At 43.9% G+C, this 20,740-nt stretch overlaps 1 protein-coding gene and 2 long non-coding RNA genes across 3 annotated transcripts in view; all 3 read left to right on the plus strand.

Moving 5' to 3' along the window:
- LOC122539541 overlaps positions 1–20,740 on the plus strand; it is a 35,104-nt gene that overhangs the window by 5,186 nt on the left and 9,178 nt on the right. The window lies entirely within an intron of this gene.
- LOC122539538 (DNA damage-inducible transcript 4-like protein) lies at positions 7–4,451 on the plus strand. Its single transcript, XM_043674504.1, has 2 exons — positions 7–120; positions 2,741–4,451. The coding sequence occupies exons 1-2, from the start codon at positions 66–68 to the stop codon at positions 3,217–3,219; spliced, it is 534 nt and encodes a 177-aa protein (XP_043530439.1). The 5' UTR covers positions 7–65; the 3' UTR covers positions 3,220–4,451.
- LOC122539539 lies at positions 12,905–15,138 on the plus strand. The gene is made up of 3 exons (XR_006309115.1): positions 12,905–12,943; positions 14,056–14,190; positions 14,946–15,138. It is a non-coding gene; the product is annotated as an uncharacterized LOC122539539 (long non-coding RNA).

Below are 20,740 nucleotides of genomic sequence, written 5' to 3' on the forward strand. Positions count from 1 at the left end.
ACACACACACACACACACAGACAGAGACACGGGCGATGCGGTAGGAGGGGGAGCCTGCCTGCGGGATGGTGGCGAGCTGCTCCAAGAGGAAAAGCCCAGGCTGTGAGCCCCCGGCGGAGGGTGAGTGAGTGAGTGGCCAGTGTCCCCCTCCCCCTGAGGGTGGGTGGGGGGTGGTGAAGGGTGTGGGGTGGAGGGGATGCTGCTGCTCCCACATTGAGCCGGCAGCCTTTAGCTGCTCTTGTCCAGCGATGAAACCGTTTGTTGTTTTGCTTTGTTTCAAATGAACCCTGTTTGGATTCCTCTGTCCGGAACAATTCCTAATTCCCTGAGCACCCTGGGGGACCCCGGGCCGTATTCATACTCTCAGGTCTACTTTAATGTTCCGATTGAGCGGCTCCAGAAACACTGGGGTACACACGAACATCTTTGACAGTTTTAATGTAAAGGGGATTGAACTTAGTTTTAAAAGTTTCTTCCTGGAACTGTCAGTCTGTATGTGGGGCGGGGCGGGGGTACAATGAGGACGCCAGGTTAATGAGTGCATGGATGGGGCAGGCTGAGGGAGTGTGGGGTCCAGCTCACTCTGGGAGAGCCAGGGCCAGACCCTAGGCATGGTCACCCCTGACCCCAGACCCTGGGCATGGTCATCCTGACCCCTCTTCCCCCTCCCCACATGCAGACCCTGGGCATGATCACCCCTGACCCCTCTTTCTCCCCCCCCCCCCCCCCCTGTGTCCCCCTCTTACCCCTCCCCCCCCAGGCAAACCCTGGGCATGGTCACCCCTGACCTCTTTCCCCCTCCCCAGGGGCAGACACTGGGCATGGTCACCCTGACCTGGGCATGGTCAAACCTGACCCCTCACCACCTCCACATGGGTAGACTCTGGTCACAGTCACTATGCCCCCTCAGGGATAGACCCTGGGCACAGTCACCTGCCCTCACACCCCAGGGGAAGCCCTTGGGCACAGTCGTCTTTTCCCCTCACCCCCAGGGGAAAGTCCTGAGTAGTGTCACCCCCACACCCCCCCAAGGGAAGGCCCTAGTCACAGATCCCCCCCCCCCCCCATTCCAATCCCCACACGGGAAGGCCCCGGGCTCCTCTCCATGGAAGCAGAGGTTTAGGAGCAGGTTTGCTGAGGGTGGAAGGGAGTGGCTCTGGCATTGGGTTAATTTGACACAGACCGGGAGGAAAGGCTCTGGCACTCAGCACATCCCGAATGGAAGTGTCTCTGAAGTGTAATCACTATCGTAAAACAAAATGCAGCAGCCAAACCCCACACAGTCATATCCCACAAACAAATTAATGGTGTGCTCATTATGTTTCTATTACTGACTAAAGCTTTAATATTGACTAGCACCCTGTCCAGTCTTTACAGTGTTCCAAAGTCTTTATCATCTGTGGGAGAGAGTAGATGATACCTCAGTTTCATCTTTCACTTGAAAGGTGGCACTTCAGGCATTTCTGTATCTCCTTGGGCAGTGGGACTCTCCCTCAATGTTCTTCCCTTGGGCAGTGGGACTGGTATCAGAGCCAGACTAGGGTCTGTTCTAAAGAAGGCTCACTGGAGCCAAATTGTTAACACTGCTTTCTGTCAGCAGAGGCTGCCAGACCTTGCTGAGTTTCTCCATGTGTGAGCATATGCGTGTCCAGAGACTGTGGACCGGCTAGGATGGCAAAAAGGGAAAACAACAGACGGGCTAGGGTTTACACTCTGAATAAATACGATACTGAATCTTGGAAATGACCATTTTGCCCATCAAATCAGCGCTAGCTGTCTGAAAGAGTTATCTGATTGGTCCTGCTCCCACTGCGCTGTCTCCAAAGTTCTGGAAAACTATTGTCTTTTACAGATATAAGCAAATTCAGATTTGAAAGGTATTTCTGAATCTTGTTCCACCATCCTTGTAGACAGTGCATTTATGACTACCACAGCTCATAGTCTAAAACCAAAATACTGCAAATGCTGATCTGAAATAAAATCAGAGCGCTAGAGAAACTCGGGAAGTCAGGCATATCCAAGGAGCAAGAGAGTCAACATTTTGGGCATATTCAGGACCTGATGAAGGGTTTTGCCCGAAATGTCGATTCTTGTGCTCCTTGGATGCTGCCTGACCTGCTGTGCTTTTCCAGTGCCACGCTTTATTAACTCTGACTCTTCAGCATCTGCAGTCGTCACTGTTTCCTAAACTCAGCAGGTCGGCAGCCTCTGCAGAGACAGAAACAGAGTCGTCATTTTGAGTCTTTGGAAGAGTCATACCAGACTTGCAATGTTAACTCTGTTTCTCTCAGCAGATTATGCCAGACCTGTTGAGTTTCTCCAATTTGTATTAACACTGTAAAACTTTCTCATTATTCATTGATTGGGGGTGAAGGGGGGGGGGGGGGGAGTGGGGAGTGGGGGTGGTGGAGGTGGAGGGGTCACTGCCCTATCCCTAGTTCTCTGTGAGAAGGTGATGGTGAGCTGCCCTCTGGGTCTGTCCCTGTGCTGATAGATGGATTCCCCTTATTCTCATCTGATCTTCTATTTTTAAGTCTGTGCATTTTTAGTTACCAAATTTCCTGCCAGTGAATCACGTTTTATTGAAGATCAGCAATTTCTGTCTAAATCCTTATTTTAAAATGCATATACAGTGATCTTTGTACAGCTCCGTGTTATTACCAGTAGCTACTGTCCAAATCTTCCTGTATTTTAATTACAATCTAAACTTTCACTGTTTTTTTTTTCCCCTCCCTTGCAGATATTAATTATTGGGATCACGAGATAGCTGCAAACAATGTAAATGAGGAAGAGCAAACATGTCTGTACTTGACTAAGCTCTTTGAGAATTCCCTGTCCAGAGCCAAGAAGACAAAGCTTAACTGCTCTGAAGTATTAGTCCCAGAAACATTGATCAGGAAGATAGCCCAGGACGTGTTGTGCCTGTCCTCCAGTGAACCCTGTGGTCTACGTGGCTCCATCATTTACATCAATGTGGAAACTGGGAACACGTGTAAGAAGCTGGATCGGATTGTTTACGATTCAAGTGTGGTCCCGACATTTGAATTGACGTTAATCTTCAGGCAGGATGGCAGCTCCTGGCCAAGCCTCAGTGACTTCTTTTTTATTGGTACCTGTTTTACAGCTGGCTTCAGGCAAGCACTGAAACTGAGCCCTGGGTTTTGCTTGATAAAGAAGAAGCTATATTCCTCCTCAGCCCGGACAGTTATAGAGTGTTAGCTCACTTGAGTTTTAACAGCAAGTACCCTTGGTGCTGCAGTTCACTCATTCTGCTGGCATCTCTGTTGTGTGGATATTAATGCTCTTGATTTTGACCCATCTCCAGCATTGCCTGGGAAAATTCATTATCTAGTTAACAATGTGACTTCCTTCATATGTATTCTTGTATAGAAATTGCATTAATGTAGCACCTTTTGTACTGTCTATATCCCCAAGAACTTGCCAGTGAGTGGAATCTGATATTGGCTTAGTAGCAGGAAATGTGGCAATGAATCTTTATTCAGTAAAATCATGAGATGAATAACTCCAATCTGAAGTGGACATGAGGGAAATGAATCTCGAGTCAGACAGACCGGTGTCTGTCCTCGATCATTCGTCACTGAAACGATGAGAAAGCTTGTTGGTCATGTATTGCTGTGTGATTATTACAGCTACCCCTCAGACTGCAAGAACCCTGTTTTACCATATCCCAAACAAAGAAGAGATGGTATCTTGAACAATGCAGGCTTCGTTTTGGACTAAACTGGAGTTAAATGGGGTTTGAACCGACTTGAGACTGATCCAAGCTGCTGATAGATTCTCAAACTTGCTGATCGGAGTGGAACTATTAGTCCAGCCTTGCCCAAGGGTTGATGATTGAGTAACTGTTGACTGAAATCCCTAAGTATCCTTCCAACCTTTCTAATTACTAGAAAATTCTCGTTATTTTCAAAACTTAAATGCTTTCAAGTGTCTATACCAGGAACAAGCTGGTCTCTTTGAAGGGGCAGTGCTGGAGGTTATATATTCAGAAATGAAACAAGCTGTTTTACCAAACTGAAGAGACTTGCTAGGGTTTTACAAAATCTAATACTTTTGATATCATGGAGCCTGATGAGATGGGTAGATGTGACAAACTATTTATATGCCAGGTTTCGGGATGAGTCATGTGGAGAGCTGGTTTGGAAACCTCAACCACATGTTTGCCACTTGCACTTTTGTGACATCGATTTGCACTTTTTTTTGGTCGAACTTGCACTACAATTGTGGGAGTTCACAGTTTAGTTTGCCAGTGCTCTCCAAACTGCTTTGACAGTTGTATAGGATTTGGACAAATAATTACTCACTACACTGTTTGAAGGTTTCAATCTTTACCCTGTGTAATAAATTAATGCAGTCAGCATTAAAAGAAAATGCTCCTTTTAAAGAAATTTGTTAAATTTGTTGGACAATAAATGAATTTTGTAATCTGATGCCTTTCAATTCCATAGATTTTAGAAAAGTTCAAAGGTTTTATAGACTCTTTGAAGTTGGTTGCAGCAACAAAACATTTACAATTGAAAGTCACAGAAAAGGATCAAACATTGAGCAGAAACAAGGCAGCAGTACATTGAAAGGAATTTTGCTGAAGGTTAGCTCCTGGATTTCGAGATGGAGACATGCCAGATTGGTAAGATTTCTGAGCCAGGTTTAAATGGTGTATCAAAAGGCAAGGAAATCCATTATTGTTCAGTATTTCTTTCTACATTCAGCAAATGGCTAAAAGTGGTTTCAGTGAATACAACTGCAATATGTGTATTTGACTTGAGCAGGAGTCTTTCTTTGACTTTGACCAGCTGTAGTTAAATTATTGAAATAGGAGGTGGCCCAGTTAGATGATCCGATGGATGATGCAATTCTGTTCAGAAACTGTTTGGCACGGAACTTCTTTTTAACCAACATGATATAGTGATTGTGATGGGGAATGGGGGGAAGAAAACTGGGTGAATTTGAGTTGAATCCGATCCAGTAGTAATAAAAGAGAGGGATAGACAGAGAGAAAGGAAAGGCAAAAAGAGAGGAAAGAAAAAATGAGATATTCAATTTAAAATATTTCGAACAACAATTCACTGCCTGGAGGAATGAGGTTCTGCAGTTTGAATTATTTATTTTCTGGGCAGGTGGGATGAGTGGAATTACAGAAACATGACTCTCCTCATTATGGGAGCAAATCAGAGGCTGGGAATCATGCAGTGAGTAACTCACCTCCTGGCTGTCCAAATCCTGCCCAAGGCACAAGTCAGGAGTGTGATGGAATACTCCCCACTTTCCTGGATGGGTGCAGCTCCAACAACACTCAAGAAGCTTGACACCACTCAGGACAAAGCAGTCACTTGATTGACACCACATCCACAAAAATCCACTCCCTCCATCACCGACGCTCAGTAGTGGTAGTGTGTACTGTCCATAAGATGTGCTGCAGAAATCCTCCAATGATCTTCAGGCAGCACATTCCAAACCCACGACCACATCCATCCAGAAGGACAAGAGCAGCAGATACATGGGAACACCACCCCTACAAGTTCCCTCCAAGCCACTCACCATCCTGATTTGGAAATATCTCACCGTTCCTTCAGTGTCACTGGGTCAGAATTCTGGAATTCCCTCCCTAAGGGCATTGTGGGTCTACCTACAGCACATGGACTGCAGTGGTTCAAGAAGGCAGCTCACCCCCACCTTCTCAAGGGACAACTAAGGATGGGTGACACCATCCATTTAGGAGGCATGTCTTTACCCAGAGAGTAGGAAGCCTATGGAATTCTCTACCACAGAAAGCAGCTGAGGCCAAAACTTTGAATGATTTCAAGAAGGAGTTAAGTCTAGTTCTTGGGGCTAAAGGGGTAAAAGGGTACAGGGAGAAAATGGGAGCAGGGGCCTGAGTTGATTGATCAGCCATGATGATATTGAATGGTATAGCAGGCTCAAAGAGCCAAATAGCCTACTCCTGTGTTTCTATGCAGTAAAGCTGGGATTACCAGTAAGCCCATATCCCATGAATGCATAAAACAAAGTGGCGAAGGTTAGGACTGCAGATACTAGAGACTAGAATCAAGATTAGAGTGGTGCTGGAAAAGCACAGCAGGTCAGGCAGCATCCAAGGAGCTGGAAAATTGACGTTTCGGGCAAAAGCCCTTCAAAAGCTTTTGCCTGAAGCATAGATTTTCCTGCTCCTCGGATGCTGCCTGACCTGCTGTGCTTTTCCAGCTCCACTCCAATCTTGACTCTGAATAAAGCAAGTGCCAACCCTAACTTTGAGATGAATTTAGTGGGTCATTAATGAATCTAAATGTAGTAGCTTCTTGAAACCTGAGCAGAAACTGAGGATCAGCAGTCACTTTGTGAGCTTTTAACAATGGAGGGACACAACTCATCCAGGAAGTTGTGGCTGTCCCAAGGCAGCTCCCCCTCCCCACCAGCTGTTGGACAGTCTCCACATTGATAACAGTGAGCACCAGTAAGCCTGAGGTGACTCTGACAGCAATAGAAACACCAGGAAGAAACCTTGTTTTTTCCTGTGAATCTTTGAGGTATGGTGAATAGGGGAAGCCAGGCTGGGGAGTGGACTTGAAACTATCTGATTTCACCAAAGAAAGTTTGCAATGTGTGTATGAGAAAACATAAAAGTCTGTAGCCTGGCAACGACACAAGAAAAAGTTGCACTGAAAAGCAGGGAGAGAATTGTGTCTGCATGTGAATATTTATTTCCAAAACTGGAGCCAAGCCAAGTCAATCTTGTGACTTGAACATTTGCAAAAGGAACATTCAATGAGGAGAATGCGCAGAAAGCTGGTTGATGTCATTGTGTAAATGTCAGGTTGTCTTGGTAGCTTGAGCACTCTGTCATGTGGCAGGAAGAGTGTCAGGATAAGGCTGGCAGCAGGCAGGGCACTACAGGAGCAGTAGCTGCTCTCCACTCCAGCAGAGACACCAGCAGAGAGAATTCGGATCTCACCACACCGACAGTCTGTCAGAGAGTTTACCACACACCACTTCGATGTCTAGACATTGTCTGGACAAGTGCTGAAAGAGACCCGAAGGAACATGGGTAGAGATCTTAGCACCCCATGAGGAGTTAAGAGATTTCATAATGAATATCGTGAACAGAAGATGTTAGTGAAAAACAGATAACTTACATTTATGTAGCACCGTTCACAGCCTCAGGACACCAAAAGTACTTTACATTGAATCAAGACCTTTTAATGTATTGGAATTAGAAGGCCATTCAGCCCCTCAAGTCTGTTCCATCATTCAATAAGATCATTGCTTTTTTTATTCATTCATAGAATGAGGGCGTCACTGACTAGACCAGCATTTATTACCCCATCCCGAATTGCCCAGAGGGCAGTGAACAGTCAACCATGTTGTTGTGGATCTGGAGTCACATGTAGGTCAGACCAGATAAGGATGGCAGATTTCCTTCTCTAAAAGGGCCAGATGGGTTTTTCCTCTGCCAATCATTAGGCCCTTAATTCCAGATTTTCATTGAATTCAAATTCCACCATTTGACATGACAAGATTCGAACTCAGGTCCCCCAGGACATTACCTGGAGTCACTGCCTTGCGATTATACCGCCAGACCATCAACTTCCCCCTCGGAGGTAGGTTATCAGTTGTATCTTAACAAAGGTGGAGAGGCAGAGAGGTTCAGGGGGAGCAAACTCTAGAGGTTTGGTGCCTCAGCAGCTGAAGACCAGAAGGCGAGGGAAGGTCCAGGGGAGAGAAGGAGTGGGTGCTGATAGATACAGGAGGGAAACATTCAGTTCCACATCTGAGCTGCTATCTGGATCCTAACACCATCCAGGCACTTTGTTTATGGTTACACAACTCTCCATATCCCTGGTTAGCAATGACCTATCAATCACAGATTCTAACATCTGACTGTACTATAAACCTCTGAAACAAGGAGGCAGCTTGTTTTCGAGCAGACTAGACTGTTGTGGTTGCAGTGCTCAGTGTCTTGAAGGAGGGTTGCTTTCTTTGTGATAAAATTATCTTGGCAGATGTAAACCAGCCAAGAGCAAACTGTAGTTTGACAAATTACAGAGTCTGAATACACAGCACTCCCTGCAGTGCAAGAAAGAATTTCCATTTAATTAGCACCTTTCATAGTATCCCAAAGTGCATTACAACCAACAGAGTACTTTTGAAGTCTTCTCACTGTTGTAGAAGTGGAAATGTGCCAGTCAATTTACATTTAGGAAGATCCCACAAACAGCAGACAGAAGTTTTTTTTGTTTTAATTGAAGGGTAGCAGACCAAATTATTTTACATTCATTCATAGGATGTAAGCATTGCTGACTAGGCCAGCATTTATTATCCAGGGGCAGTTCAGAGACAACCACATTGCTGTAGCTCTGGAGTCACGTGTTGGCCAGACTAGGTAAGGACAGCACTTTTTTTTTCCCCTAAAGGACATTAGTGAAACAGAGAGGTCTTCATGGTCACCATTAGAGAGTTAATTCCAGATTCTTTTTCAATTCAAACCATCCATTATGATGAGATTGTGAACCCAGGTTCCCAGATGAATAACCTAGTGATAATCTCACTGGTCCATAGCCTCCCCATAATCAAACTCACTAAATTTGTTGTGAAATTAAATCAAAGGGATTGACTTTCCCTTTAAAGGTGTCACTCTGTTTATTATTTAATTGTTTACAGGCCGGTATAAAAATCCTGGGATGTGTGAAGTGTAGGTGCAGAGATTCAATTTAGAAAGCAATCGGAAACTTAGATCCAAAATGCATTTGAATTTGTGATGATCAGAATACAGTTCAAACATTGGCTAATCCTCAACAGCATCACAGTCTTACTGGAACCTGCAGGAATAGGGCTGTGTCATAAGAATCTCTGGCAATTGGTTAATTCATATTTTGTATTAAAGGATTCCTTGATATGTTTAAAAGCATTGATCTGGTAATTGACTGAGCTGAAAATGGATTTATCACCAATAATAAACACTTATGAATCAGCATTTCTATCAGTCAATAACCTATTTAAAAACCATTAAAGCTTCCTTTATAAAACTATATTGAACCATTTCATAATTTCATTGGTATACCATTATTCAATCTCTTCATAAATGAAGTCATTGATGATATTGTCATGACCCTGTGTCAGGACCTTGAATTACTGTGGACATTTTTAACTGGTAATTCAAGACTGTGTTTAGGTCCAGCCAAAGATGGCTGCCAATGTCAATTAAAGGTGTAACTGAAGAGAGACAGACCATGGAATGTCAAACCAAAGGTGCAAAGGAAACTTCAAACAACAGCTCTTCAAAGCAGAAGAGGCAAGTCAAAATAGACTGGTCTGTGATGTCTTGTGGGGACAAAGATAACGGGAGTCTGACAATCTCTAGCTTAAAACCAAGCATTTATTTATGGATTATGATCTAAACTGCAGACCCATGTTATATTTATCCTTCTGAAGATCACACAAGGAGAGGGATTAAAAATCCAGCTTCAACTCTACTGGAATGTACTAGTGGGACTGAATGTTCCCCTGCTGCCAGTGGGCTAAATATGTGCACTACGTTGGTTTAGGCCTTGTATATAGGAAGAAGTCTTCTTTAGTCACCCCCGTGTTGCAGGTAAAAGGGATTTCCTCACTCTGAATTCTAGCAACCAACTAGCTAGAAAGCCAGACAAATGAAGCATCAAAAGGACTCAGTCTCAACTTGAATACTGGAATTCAGTCACAGTCAAAAGGGATCAAAATGGCAGAATCTCAACCAAACAGCAAAATGTAGAATCTATTCAACTACAAATGTCAGTATGAATGAACTATTGTTAATGCAATTAATCTTCACTCCAACATCTACAACATCTAAACATCCACTCTTCCCAAATAAGTCAGAGACTGATCCATACATCTGGTGATTTTAACTTGAATCTGAGAGTCATAGAGTCATCAATTTGATTTGTTCATGTACTAAGATACAGTGAAAAGTATTGTTACACAGTCATACAGTATAGATGAGGCCCTTTGACCCATCATGTCTGTGCTGACCTATCTGCACTAATTCTACTTTCCCACACCAGATCCTTAGTCTTGAATGTTATGACATTTCAGATGCTCATTCAAGTACTTTTTAAAGTTTGTGAGGTTTCCTGCCTTAACTAATCTCCAAGGCAGAGCATTTCAGAGCTCCACCACCCTCTAGGTGAAAAACATTTTCCATAAATCTCCTCTAAATCTCTTGCCTTTCACTTTAAACTGATGCTCCTTATTATTGATCCTTTGACTCAGGGGAACAGCTGCTTTCTATTCACCCTAACCATGCCCCTTGTAATCCTATACTGCTCGACCAGGTTCCCTCAGCCTTCTCTGCTCAAGATTATCCAACCTTTCTTCATTGCTAAGTCTTGTTAGACTCACCTCTTATTTTGAACTCACGGGAACACTCAGTCCCACTAGTACATTCCAGTAGAGTTGAAGCTGGATTTTTAATCCCTGTCCTAGTGTGATCTTCAAAAGAATAAATATATCATGGGTCTGCAGTTTAGATCATAATCCATAAATAATGGCTTGGTTTTAAGCAAGAGATTGTCAGACGCCTGTTATCCTTGTAGCCACAAGAGATCACAGTACAGGCCCTTTGGTCCTCGATGTTGCGCTGACCAGTGGAAGCAATCTGAAGCCCATCTAACCTATACTATTCCATTTTCATCCATATTTAAATGCCCTTAAAGTCTACTACTGTTGCAGGCAGTGTGTTCACGCCCCTACTACTCTCTGAGTAAAGAAACTACCTCTGACATCTGTCCTTTATCTATCACCCCTCAGTTTAAAGCTATGTCCCCTTGTGCTATCCATCACCATCTGAGGAAAAAGGATCTCACTGTCCACCCTATCTAACCCTTTGGTTATCTTAAATGTCGCAATTAAGTCACCTCTCAACCTCCTTCTCTCTAATGAAAACAGTCTCAAGTCCCTCAGCCTTTCCTCGTAAGACCTTCCCTCCATACCAGGCAACATCCGAGTAAATCTCTGAACCCTTTCCAAAGCTTCCTACAATGCAGTGACTCACTATTTTGTTAACTCCAAAAAGTCTGATTAAATTGGCTCCTTTTAAAACATAAAATCATCAGGTTTGAGAGAAAGCTATCCACAAGGGAAGGAATCCATTTATAAATTGATGTTGTTGGTTTGGGTGGCACGGTGGGGTTGAATGAGAAAGAACCCACGTCATCCCTCCCTCCTTATGCAAGAGTGGAACAGTCTGGGGTATCCCGCCTGGAATTGTAACAAATTGGAACTTTGACCTGCAGTCTGGATGTAATAAGATGGAAAAACGTTTAAAAGGTGCCGCTGACCAAAGGCTGTGCATCTGAGAAAATGAGACTTCCTCAACTGACACAATCAGTGTCATCTGACATTGTCAGCACGGGCCTTATGCCACGGGCTTTATGGCTGGGACCTGGGTTCAGACACACTGAAACCAGAGCTAGCAGAGAGTGTGCAGGAAACTGCGACAAGAGTGCTTCTGTGTATAGCTCAATTCATTTTAAAATTCCCAAATTTGTTGCACTGCACATTAGTTCAATTGCTCCCGTCCTCATTGTGATTACTGACAAGTACCTGATTATAATCTTCAAAATCCCATTCATTTGTAACTCTTTTTATCCACTCATGGGATGTTGGTGTTGCTGGCTGGGCCTGAGAAGGTGGGGGTGAGCTGCCTTCTTGACCCGCTGCAGTCCATGTGCTTTGGGTAGACCCACAATGCCCTTAGGGAATTCCAGGATTTTGACCCAGCGACAGTGAACAGTGATATATTTCCAAGTCAGGATGGTGAGTGGCTTAGAGGGGAACTTGCAGGGGGTGGTATTCCCATGTTGCTGCTGTCCTTGTCCTTCTAAATGGAAGTAGTTGTGGGTTTGGAAGGTGCTGTCTAAGGATCCTTGGTGAATTTCTGCAGTGCATCTTGTGGATAGTACACACTGCTGCTACTGAGCGCCGGTGGTGGAGGGAGTGGATATTTGTGGATTCGTGACAATCAAGCACCTGCTTTGTCCTGGATAGTGTTGAGCTTCGAGTGTCGTTGGAGCTGCCCCCATCCAGACAAGTGGGGAGTATTTCATCACACTCCTGACTTGTGCCTTGGAGTTGGTGGACAGGCTTTGGGGAGTCAGGAGGTGAGTTATTCACTGCAGGATCTCTAGTCTCTGACCTGCTCTTGTAGACACTGTGTTTATAATGTTGGTCCAGGGCGAATTTATGGTCAATGGTAACCCCCAGGATATTGATAGTGGGGGATTCAGTGATGGCAATGTCATTGAATGGCAAGGGGTGGTGGTTAGATTGTTTCTTTTTGGAGATTTCATTGCTTGACATTGATGTGGCACAAATATCACATGCCATTTGTCAGCTCAAACCACGGTGGCACAGTGGTTAGCACTGCTGCCTCACAGCGCCAGAGACCTGGGTTCAATTCCCGCCTCAGGCGACTGACTGTGTGGAGTTTGCACGTTCTCCCCGTGTCTGCGTGGGTTTCCTCCGGGTGCTCCGGTTTCCTCCCACAGTCCAAAGATGTGCAGGTTAGGTGAATTGACCATGCTAAATTGCCCCTAGTGTTAGGTAAGGGGTAAATGTAGGGGCATGGGTGGGTTGCGCTTCGGCGGGGCGGTGTGGACTTGTTGGGCTGAAGGGCCTGTTTCCACACTAAGTAATCTAATCTAATCTAATCTATTTTATTACATTTGAACAGGATCTGCTTCAGTTTCTAAGGAGTTGCGAATGGTGCTGAACATTGTGTAGTCATTGACAAACATCCCCAAGTCTGATCTTACAATGGAGGGAAGGTTGTTGATGAAGCAGCTGAAGAGGTTGGGCCTAGGACACTACCCTGAGGAATTCCTGCTGAGATGTCCTGGAGCTGAGATGACTGACCTCCAACAAACACAACCATCTTCCTATGTGTCAGGTATGACTCTAACCACTGGAGAGTTTACCTGCTGATACCCATCGCTTCCAGTTTTGCCAGGGCTCCTTGATCCCATACTCAGTTGAATGCAGTCTTGATGTCAAAGGCTGTCCCTCTCCCCTCCCCTCTGGAATTCAGTTCTTTTGTCCATGTTTGAACCAAGGCTTTAATGAGGTCAGGAGCTGAGTGGCCCTGGTGGAACCCAAACTGGACATCAGTGATTTTATGTCAACACTTATATTAAATATCCTACCAATCACCTTTGGGATTGCAGGGGAAAAAATAAGTTATTTCACTTGAGTTAATTATCCTTTACATATTGAAACCAAATGTTTCTGTGGAAATTCAATTTGTTTGTCTCTCCATTCTATGCCCACTTGCCTGGATTGTTGATCTCATTGAATTGTTGACTCATTTATCTTCAGTTTATACGAATTTTGATCATTCTCTTTGTAATCACAGGAATAAAACTGGAATGGTGAGTGTTTTGGATCTTGAGCAGCTCCCATCTGTGTGTTTTTTAAAACTAAACATCATTAATTTGTGTTTTGTTTAAAATTTTCCTTGTGCTGCTGCCCAGATAATAACAGAGTTAAAGATCGTAGCAACTGTGTCTTGGGCTATTGATCTAGGCTTTTTCTCCCCTCTGAATCAATCTGTTCAGAGGCATTACAACATACCTCTGGATTGGAGGGAATTCAAACCCTGGTATCCTAGCTCAGAGGTAGGGACACTACCACACTGCCATTGGAGCCTGTCTTTAATCGAGCCAATCATCTCCTTCTAATACTCTTCATCTGCTCTTTGCTAAAACTAAGACTGAGCTTTTGCTCCCATCAACCTGTGAAACTAAAAACATCCTATTTCAGATCAACATTCAGCAGGAGGCTATTCAGCCCATTGTACCTGTGTCTGTTGTACTAAAGAGCTCTCCAACAAATTCCACGCCATCCCCACCAGCAGCCACCCACCATGCCCCCACCCCAAGCCCTATCCTTAAAGCCCAATATTTGTCCAAACTTTCTTTAATCACTGGAATGAGCTGATTAATGTTATAAACTTCAATCAGGAGACGAGTAACCTGTTTTTTGTACCTGGTGTTTTTACTTCAGATTTCCACTATTTGCTCCCTCTCTTTGTCACTGGCCTATACCGTACAGGATTGGAGAATAGAGGCATGCACTCCTCCCAGAACCTGCAGATCAGATCACTGCATCTGCACAGGGTGGACTTTCTAAACTAAAGTGGTAGGTTTCTTTTTAAAAAAGCAATCTGATAAGCCACAGTAAAGTCTTTGTGCTGTGTCATTAGTTTACTGATTATTCCAGAGCGGCACACCTCAGTTCACTGAGCAGCTCACTGGCACTCACATAATTGTCTGCAAACATTGACTTGGTCTGAATGCAGCCTCCCTCCAATCTCCACCAGGGAGTGAAGTAAACAGTTCCGTCAATCTCTAGCATGGAGCTAACCCCAGTAACGGGGGTGGCCAACTGCCAGAACTCTGATGGCAAAAGCCGATAAATTGACATCTTTTCCATGGCTTTCCAAATTACTCCAGTTTCTCAAGCATGGCCCACATTGAAACACACAAATACACTCTCTTTTCTTCAATCTCTTTCAATTAGCATTAAACAGAGCTGCCTTCTAGGTGCAACATTACCTTTTACAACCTAGGCTGTCCCAATTAAACACTGGCGACCATCAACAAAGTGAGAACTCTTGGCACATTGGAAACCCCTCCAGAATTATTTAGTTCTGGTTTATTTACGACATAACTTATTTATAACTCAAATTTAATTTGTTGCATGTGACTAAACAATTTTGCAAATGCAATGGGTCGATCCTGCAGTCTAAAACAGAGATTGCTGGAGAAACTCAGCAGATCTGGCAGCCTCTGTAGAGAGAGAAACTGAGTTTATGTTTCTTCAGCAGTTTGTGTTTCTGTTTCAGATCTCCAGCCTGTAGAGTTCTTTGATTTATGATTATTTTTATATTCCAGCAGTCTAACCTCGGACATAACTGTTTCTTTGTCTTTCAATGGATGGTAAAGATCCTGTGGGAATACCTGACATTTGAGGGAGCATTTTTCCAGGATGCTGACTGAACATTTCACTTGCCCTCCCTTCCCAGGACTGTCCTGGAATCTCCTGCAATTAAACATTCGGTCCACTGCCTGTGCAAAATAAAATATCGGGGAGTTTAAAATAATGCTGTGGTTTCCCCATTTTCTTTAATGGCTTTTGTTTAATTCTGTACCCTTAGTTTCATATTTGACCCTGAGCTGAAGGTTCAATCACATTTCTGTGGTGTTACTGAGAAGACATAGAGTCATAGAGATGTACAGCACAGATACAGACACTTCGGTCCAAATCGTCCATGCCGACCAGATATCCGAAACTAATCTAGTCCCATTTACCAACATTTGGCCCATATTCCTCCAAACCCTTCCTATTCATATACCCATCCAGATGGCTTTTAAATGTTGTAATTGTACCAGCCTCCACCACATCCTCTGGCAGCTCATTCCATACACTATTTCCAATTTCCGACCATCACTGGCCTTTGCCTCCTCTCAGCTCATCTGCTGCTAAAACCCTCATCCTCCGTGCTTTGTTCACACTAGAACCCATTGTCCCACTGCTCTGGAACTGGCCTCAGACATTCTACCCTTCATGAAGTTCCAGGATGGCCAAAGCTTTGCTGCTCTTTCAAAACCTGCACTGCCTCATGTTGAGCCTTTTGCCTGGTTAAGCAAAGTCTCAATTTTAAAATTCTTATCCAGTTTTTCTAATCCCTCCTTTCCCTCATGTCTTCCTGTCTCTGGAATTCCTTCTCCCTTCTTTGTGCACGCCCAGATCCAGCTCTTGAGCATACTTGTTTCTGGTCAGCCCCCTGCTGCTGATCATGCCATCAACTGTGAGAGAATGGGGTTTGCAAGTCTGCACATACTGTACAGTCAGATACTGTACAGTCAGATACTGCTTGGTCACTGGCTGCCTGCAGATGGTGTGCTTTTTGAACAAATATGAATACAAATCTGCAAACGCAAATTCACCCAGTACACCTATACACGCACATGTGGGAGAGAGGGAGACAGAGTGCGTTTGCTTGATAGAGAGTGTGCACAAACTGTAGGCACTCAGCCAATGTGACATTTTATCAATTCCTACTTTGGAAATAGACTCATAGAGATGTACAGCATGGAAACAGACCCTTCGGTCCAACCTGTCCATGCTGACCAGATATCCCAACCCAATCTAGTCCCACCTGCCAGCACCCGGCCCATATCCCTCCAAACCCTTCCTGTTCATATACCTGTTCAAATGCCTCTTAAGTGTTGCAATTGTACTAGCCTCCACCACATCCTCTGGCAGCTCATTCCATATCTCTGCGTGAAAAAGTTGCCCCTTAGGTCACTTTTATATCTTTCCCCTCTCATCCTAAACCTATGCCCTCTAGTTCTGGACTCCCTCATCTCAGTGAAAAGATTTTGTCTACATATCCAATCCATGCCCCTCATGAATTTATAAACTTTTATAAGGTCACCCCTCAGCCTCCGACATTCCAGAGAAAACAGCCCCACCTATTCACCCTCTCCCTATAGCTCAAATCTTCTAACCCTGGCAACATCCTTGGAAATCTTTTCTGAACCCTTTCAACTTTCACAATATCCTTCCATAGGAAGGAGACCAGAATTGCATGCAGTATTCCAAAAATGACCTAACCAATGTCCGCAACATGACCTCCCAACTCCTGTACTCAATACTCTGACCAATAAAGGAAAGCATACCAAACACCTTCTTCACTATCCTATCTACCTGTGACTCCACCTTCAAGGAGCTATGAACCTGCACTCCAAGGTCTCTTTGTTCAACAACACTCCCTTGGACCTTACTATTAAGAATCCTGCTAAGATTTACTTTTCCAAAATGCAGCACCTCAAACTTATCTAAATTAAACTCCATCTGCCACTCTTCAGCCCATTGGCCCATCTGATCAAATATGTTGTAATCGGAGGTAACCTTCTTCGCTGTCCACTACACCTCCAATTTTGGTGTCATTGCAAACTTACTAACTATACCTCTAATGCTCACATCCAAATCATTTATATAAATGATGAAAATTATTGGACCCAGCACCAATCCTCGTGGCACTCCATTGGTCACAGGCCTCCAGTCTGAAAAACAACCCTCCATCACCAACTTCTGTCTTCTACCTTTGAGCCAGTTCTGTATCCAAATGGAACCGATCTGACTCAAGGTTGGGATACAGACAGACTTTAAACTCACAATTTTAATGCATTGTCTGAGCTGAAATGTCACTTTTTTTATATAAGTTATCTCGGGACTGTGACTTGAAAGAAGTTCTGGGATTTACATATTAATCATCGAAACCTGCATCCTCATTCTAAAGTGATTAAAGTCTTAACAACAATCTAGGCTTGTTCAATCCATTGCATCAGTTGTACGACACTTTGATCTTTTACTATAAATTCTGTGACCCATGATCCTGGCCCACTAGCTACCTGACGAAGGAGCAGCCCTCCAAAAGCTTGTACTCTCAACACCGGCATCTCCATATCCTGAAATTAAATGATCAATTTCAAACAGGTAAGGCTGGAAGTTCTTGCACAGAATGGGATCACACGCAGAGTTGTCTAAACAGCCATGAAGAATAAAGCTCGAGAACCAAAAGAGAAAATGCTGGAAAATCTCAGCAGGTCTGGCAGCATCTGTAAGGAGAGAAGAGAGCTGATGTTTCGAGTCTAACTGACCCTTTGTCAAAGGGTCAGTTAGACTCGAAATATCAGCTCTCTTCGCTCCTTACAGATGCTGCTAGACCTGCTGAGATTTTCCAGCATTTTCTCTTTTGATTTCAGATTCCAGTATCCGCAGTAATTTGCTTTTATTTAAGCTCTAGAACCAGGTGGATAATTTAAAAAACAGAGAAAATGGTGGGCAAATTAGCTAGGCTGAATGAAGCAGCTTTTTATCACTATATTTATTGTAGGATTTGAAGCGAATGAATTTTGATCATTTGTTTAAATTACACTTTAACTAAAGTAGTTTCTCTTTCTATCTAAATTGTGCATTGCTGTGTCTGCCACTTGTCAATCTCTGAGTCACCTGTCTCTCTGACAATATATAACAAGGAAAATCACAAGGCTCTCTGTTATTCTAACCACTTTACTTTGTTCCACTCGTGCACCTACTTCCAGCCTGACAGCCTCATGGCTGTATCAGTGATTGACTCCAGAGTAGACTGTTTTTACCCACCCACTGCAGGATTACTGTTATTCCCTGTCTTTAACCATGTTGTGTGACACATAGGATGGTAACCCAATGTTTAAATAGTGAAAAAAACATTAGCGATGTATCAATCCACAATGAGAGTTTGTGGTTTATCACTAAGACGCATCTCTAAACACAAACTGATTCTCCAGTAACATTGTCTGACAGGTAGTGGAGCAGTACAGGAGGAGATTAGCTCTGGTCAGGAAACAAATGCTCTGGTTTGATATAATGAACAGGTAGTTCTTCTATAACACGATGGTAGCGTTCTTGTGCAACCCCGTATTATTGAAAAATCACGCTTTAGAAACAGCACCTCAAGTGTTGGTGATGTAATCACATTATGTCAACACACGTATTAAAAGTTTGTGCTTTAGAAACAGTGTCCCCAATTTCTCAACCACGTTACAGTGAATTCACGTTAACGAAACGCATGCTATAGCAGAAAACCCCTTAGTTGTTTTATTAAAGGTCTGAGTTCTAAAACCCTTTCTTATTAATTTCATTGTATCAGAATGTTTCTGTTGGTAACACAAACAGAAATCCCTGGTGAAGCTCGGCAGGCCTTGGAGCGCCTGTGGAGAGCAGAGAGCAAAGGTATTCTCTGGAATTTTAATCCAGAGACCCAGGTAATGTTTTGAGGACAATCAGGTTCAAATTCCACCAATGGCAAATAGTGGAATTTGAATATGATTCTGCAATTAAGGGTTAATGATGACCATAAATCTATTGTTGATTGTTTGGGAAAATGCCCCTGTGAAATGTGGCCAACTCTACCTTACAACAGTGACCACAACTTAAAGTAGTTCATTGATTGTAAAGTTCTTTGCAATGTCCTAACACCAATGATGGGTGCTATACAAATGCATCCTTTTGGTTTGTTAATGTCCCATTCAACACAAAAAAAGTCTGGGTTTTCTTAACAGCAGAATACAATGTCTGTTCACCATGAAGTACAGACTGGGTCGAGGAGCATGGACTGAATATTCCCTTGTGTCTCTGTGCTGGTTGGGCTGGGACTTGTTGAAAAAACTGTCTGATCCAGCAGTTCTCACGCACAAAGACGAGGTCCTGCTTACTCTACCTCTCAGCAACTACAAAGAATATAATGTTGTTGGCCACACACACTGCCTCCTATGACTGGTACAAACTTGCTTGTATGTTAATAAGAAAATGACAGAACAATGGCTCCTTCTGGATATAATGAAGCAGTGAGACCACAGACGAGAACCTTCTGCATCCTGCACTCTGATGCTGTTGGAATAAGTGTCACAGTGTGAGACTGGAACATGTACAGCTTTCCCGTCTCCAACAGATTCAACACTGGATCCAACAGACAGCTTCCCAAACCCAGCTCTGTCCAAATGAGCAACACAAATGAAAGGCATGTTGAGAAAATGGAAATATCAAGTTTGGCAGTGGCTCAAACACACAGGAAATATTTAATATTTACACCTCAGTATCTTCACCTAGCCCTGCCTTGACTTCAGTTCCACTGAGGCTGCAACTCTCAGTCAATGCTTGTGTTATCCGTGACCTGACTATTCTGACACACTCTCACTATCCATCGGTCTGTGGTCACTCAGAGAGTTGAAACCTAAAACCCACTACAATTATATTGAATGGCAGAGTAGATTTAATGGGCTAAATAGCCTCCTTCTGCTTCTTTTATTACTTTGCGCTGATGACAACTTTAATTTACAGCAATTTGTGTGATCCCTATTACCCGTGTGCTCACTGATCGAATGATTAATTTACTTATTATCACTTGCATTTTACAGTGAAAAATACAGTAAAATATAGAGAAAAACTTCAACTGTCGCCATTTTAAATAGTTTAAGAATAAAAAGGATAAAAGATATAAGCGAGAGAGAGCCCTGAGCTAGGTCACCATGGACACCACTACCTCCCCCAGCCTCCACTGTCACACGGCATTCTGTATCAGACCCATCAACATGGGAATGAGCACTCTTTAAACGCCAACTCACGGACATTGTCGCCAATGCTGGGTTTTGTGCAGATCCCACACTCGCCCAGCAACCACGGATCACCAATCTACTGCCAACTCAGTGATGCCAGGATTCATCACTCTGGGCCCACTACAACCAGGAGTCCCTGGCTCCTCTGTGAGACTAGGCCACAGCCATCGTTCTGTCAAGTGTCCCTCTCCAGCGGCCCTCCATAGAGATACCCCAATGGAGAAGATTTGCCATTCCCAGCCCAGACCCTGCGAAGATGGCCTTATTGCTGTGGCAACCACTGACCCCAGTCATTGTGACGAGCTGCATCCTCCACACACTGGGTGGCGCGGAGGAAGCCACCAATCCACGCACCCACTATTCCACCACACCCACTAACCCAGTGCAAAACCTCACACACGAACCCAGGGCAAAACCTCACCAACTAACCCAGTGCAAAGCCTCACTCACTAACCCACCGCAAAACCTCACTCACTAACCCACCGCAAAACCTCACCCACTAACCCAGTGCAAAACCTCAGCCA

The sequence above is a fragment of the Chiloscyllium plagiosum genome, chromosome 32 (genome assembly GCF_004010195.1).
Source record: "Chiloscyllium plagiosum isolate BGI_BamShark_2017 chromosome 32, ASM401019v2, whole genome shotgun sequence".
NCBI lineage: Eukaryota > Metazoa > Chordata > Chondrichthyes > Orectolobiformes > Hemiscylliidae > Chiloscyllium > Chiloscyllium plagiosum.

What these genes read in the sequence shown, in the direction of transcription:
- LOC122539538 (XM_043674504.1), top strand. Translation starts at nt 66, where the DNA reads ATGGTGGCGAGCTGCTCCAAGAGGAAAAGCCCAGGCTGTGAGCCCCCG. An exon ending in CTGTGAGCCCCCGGCGGAGG is followed by an intron (nt 121 to 2,740) that starts GTGAGTGAGTGA and finishes CCTCCCTTGCAG; the next exon opens with ATATTAATTATTGGGATCAC.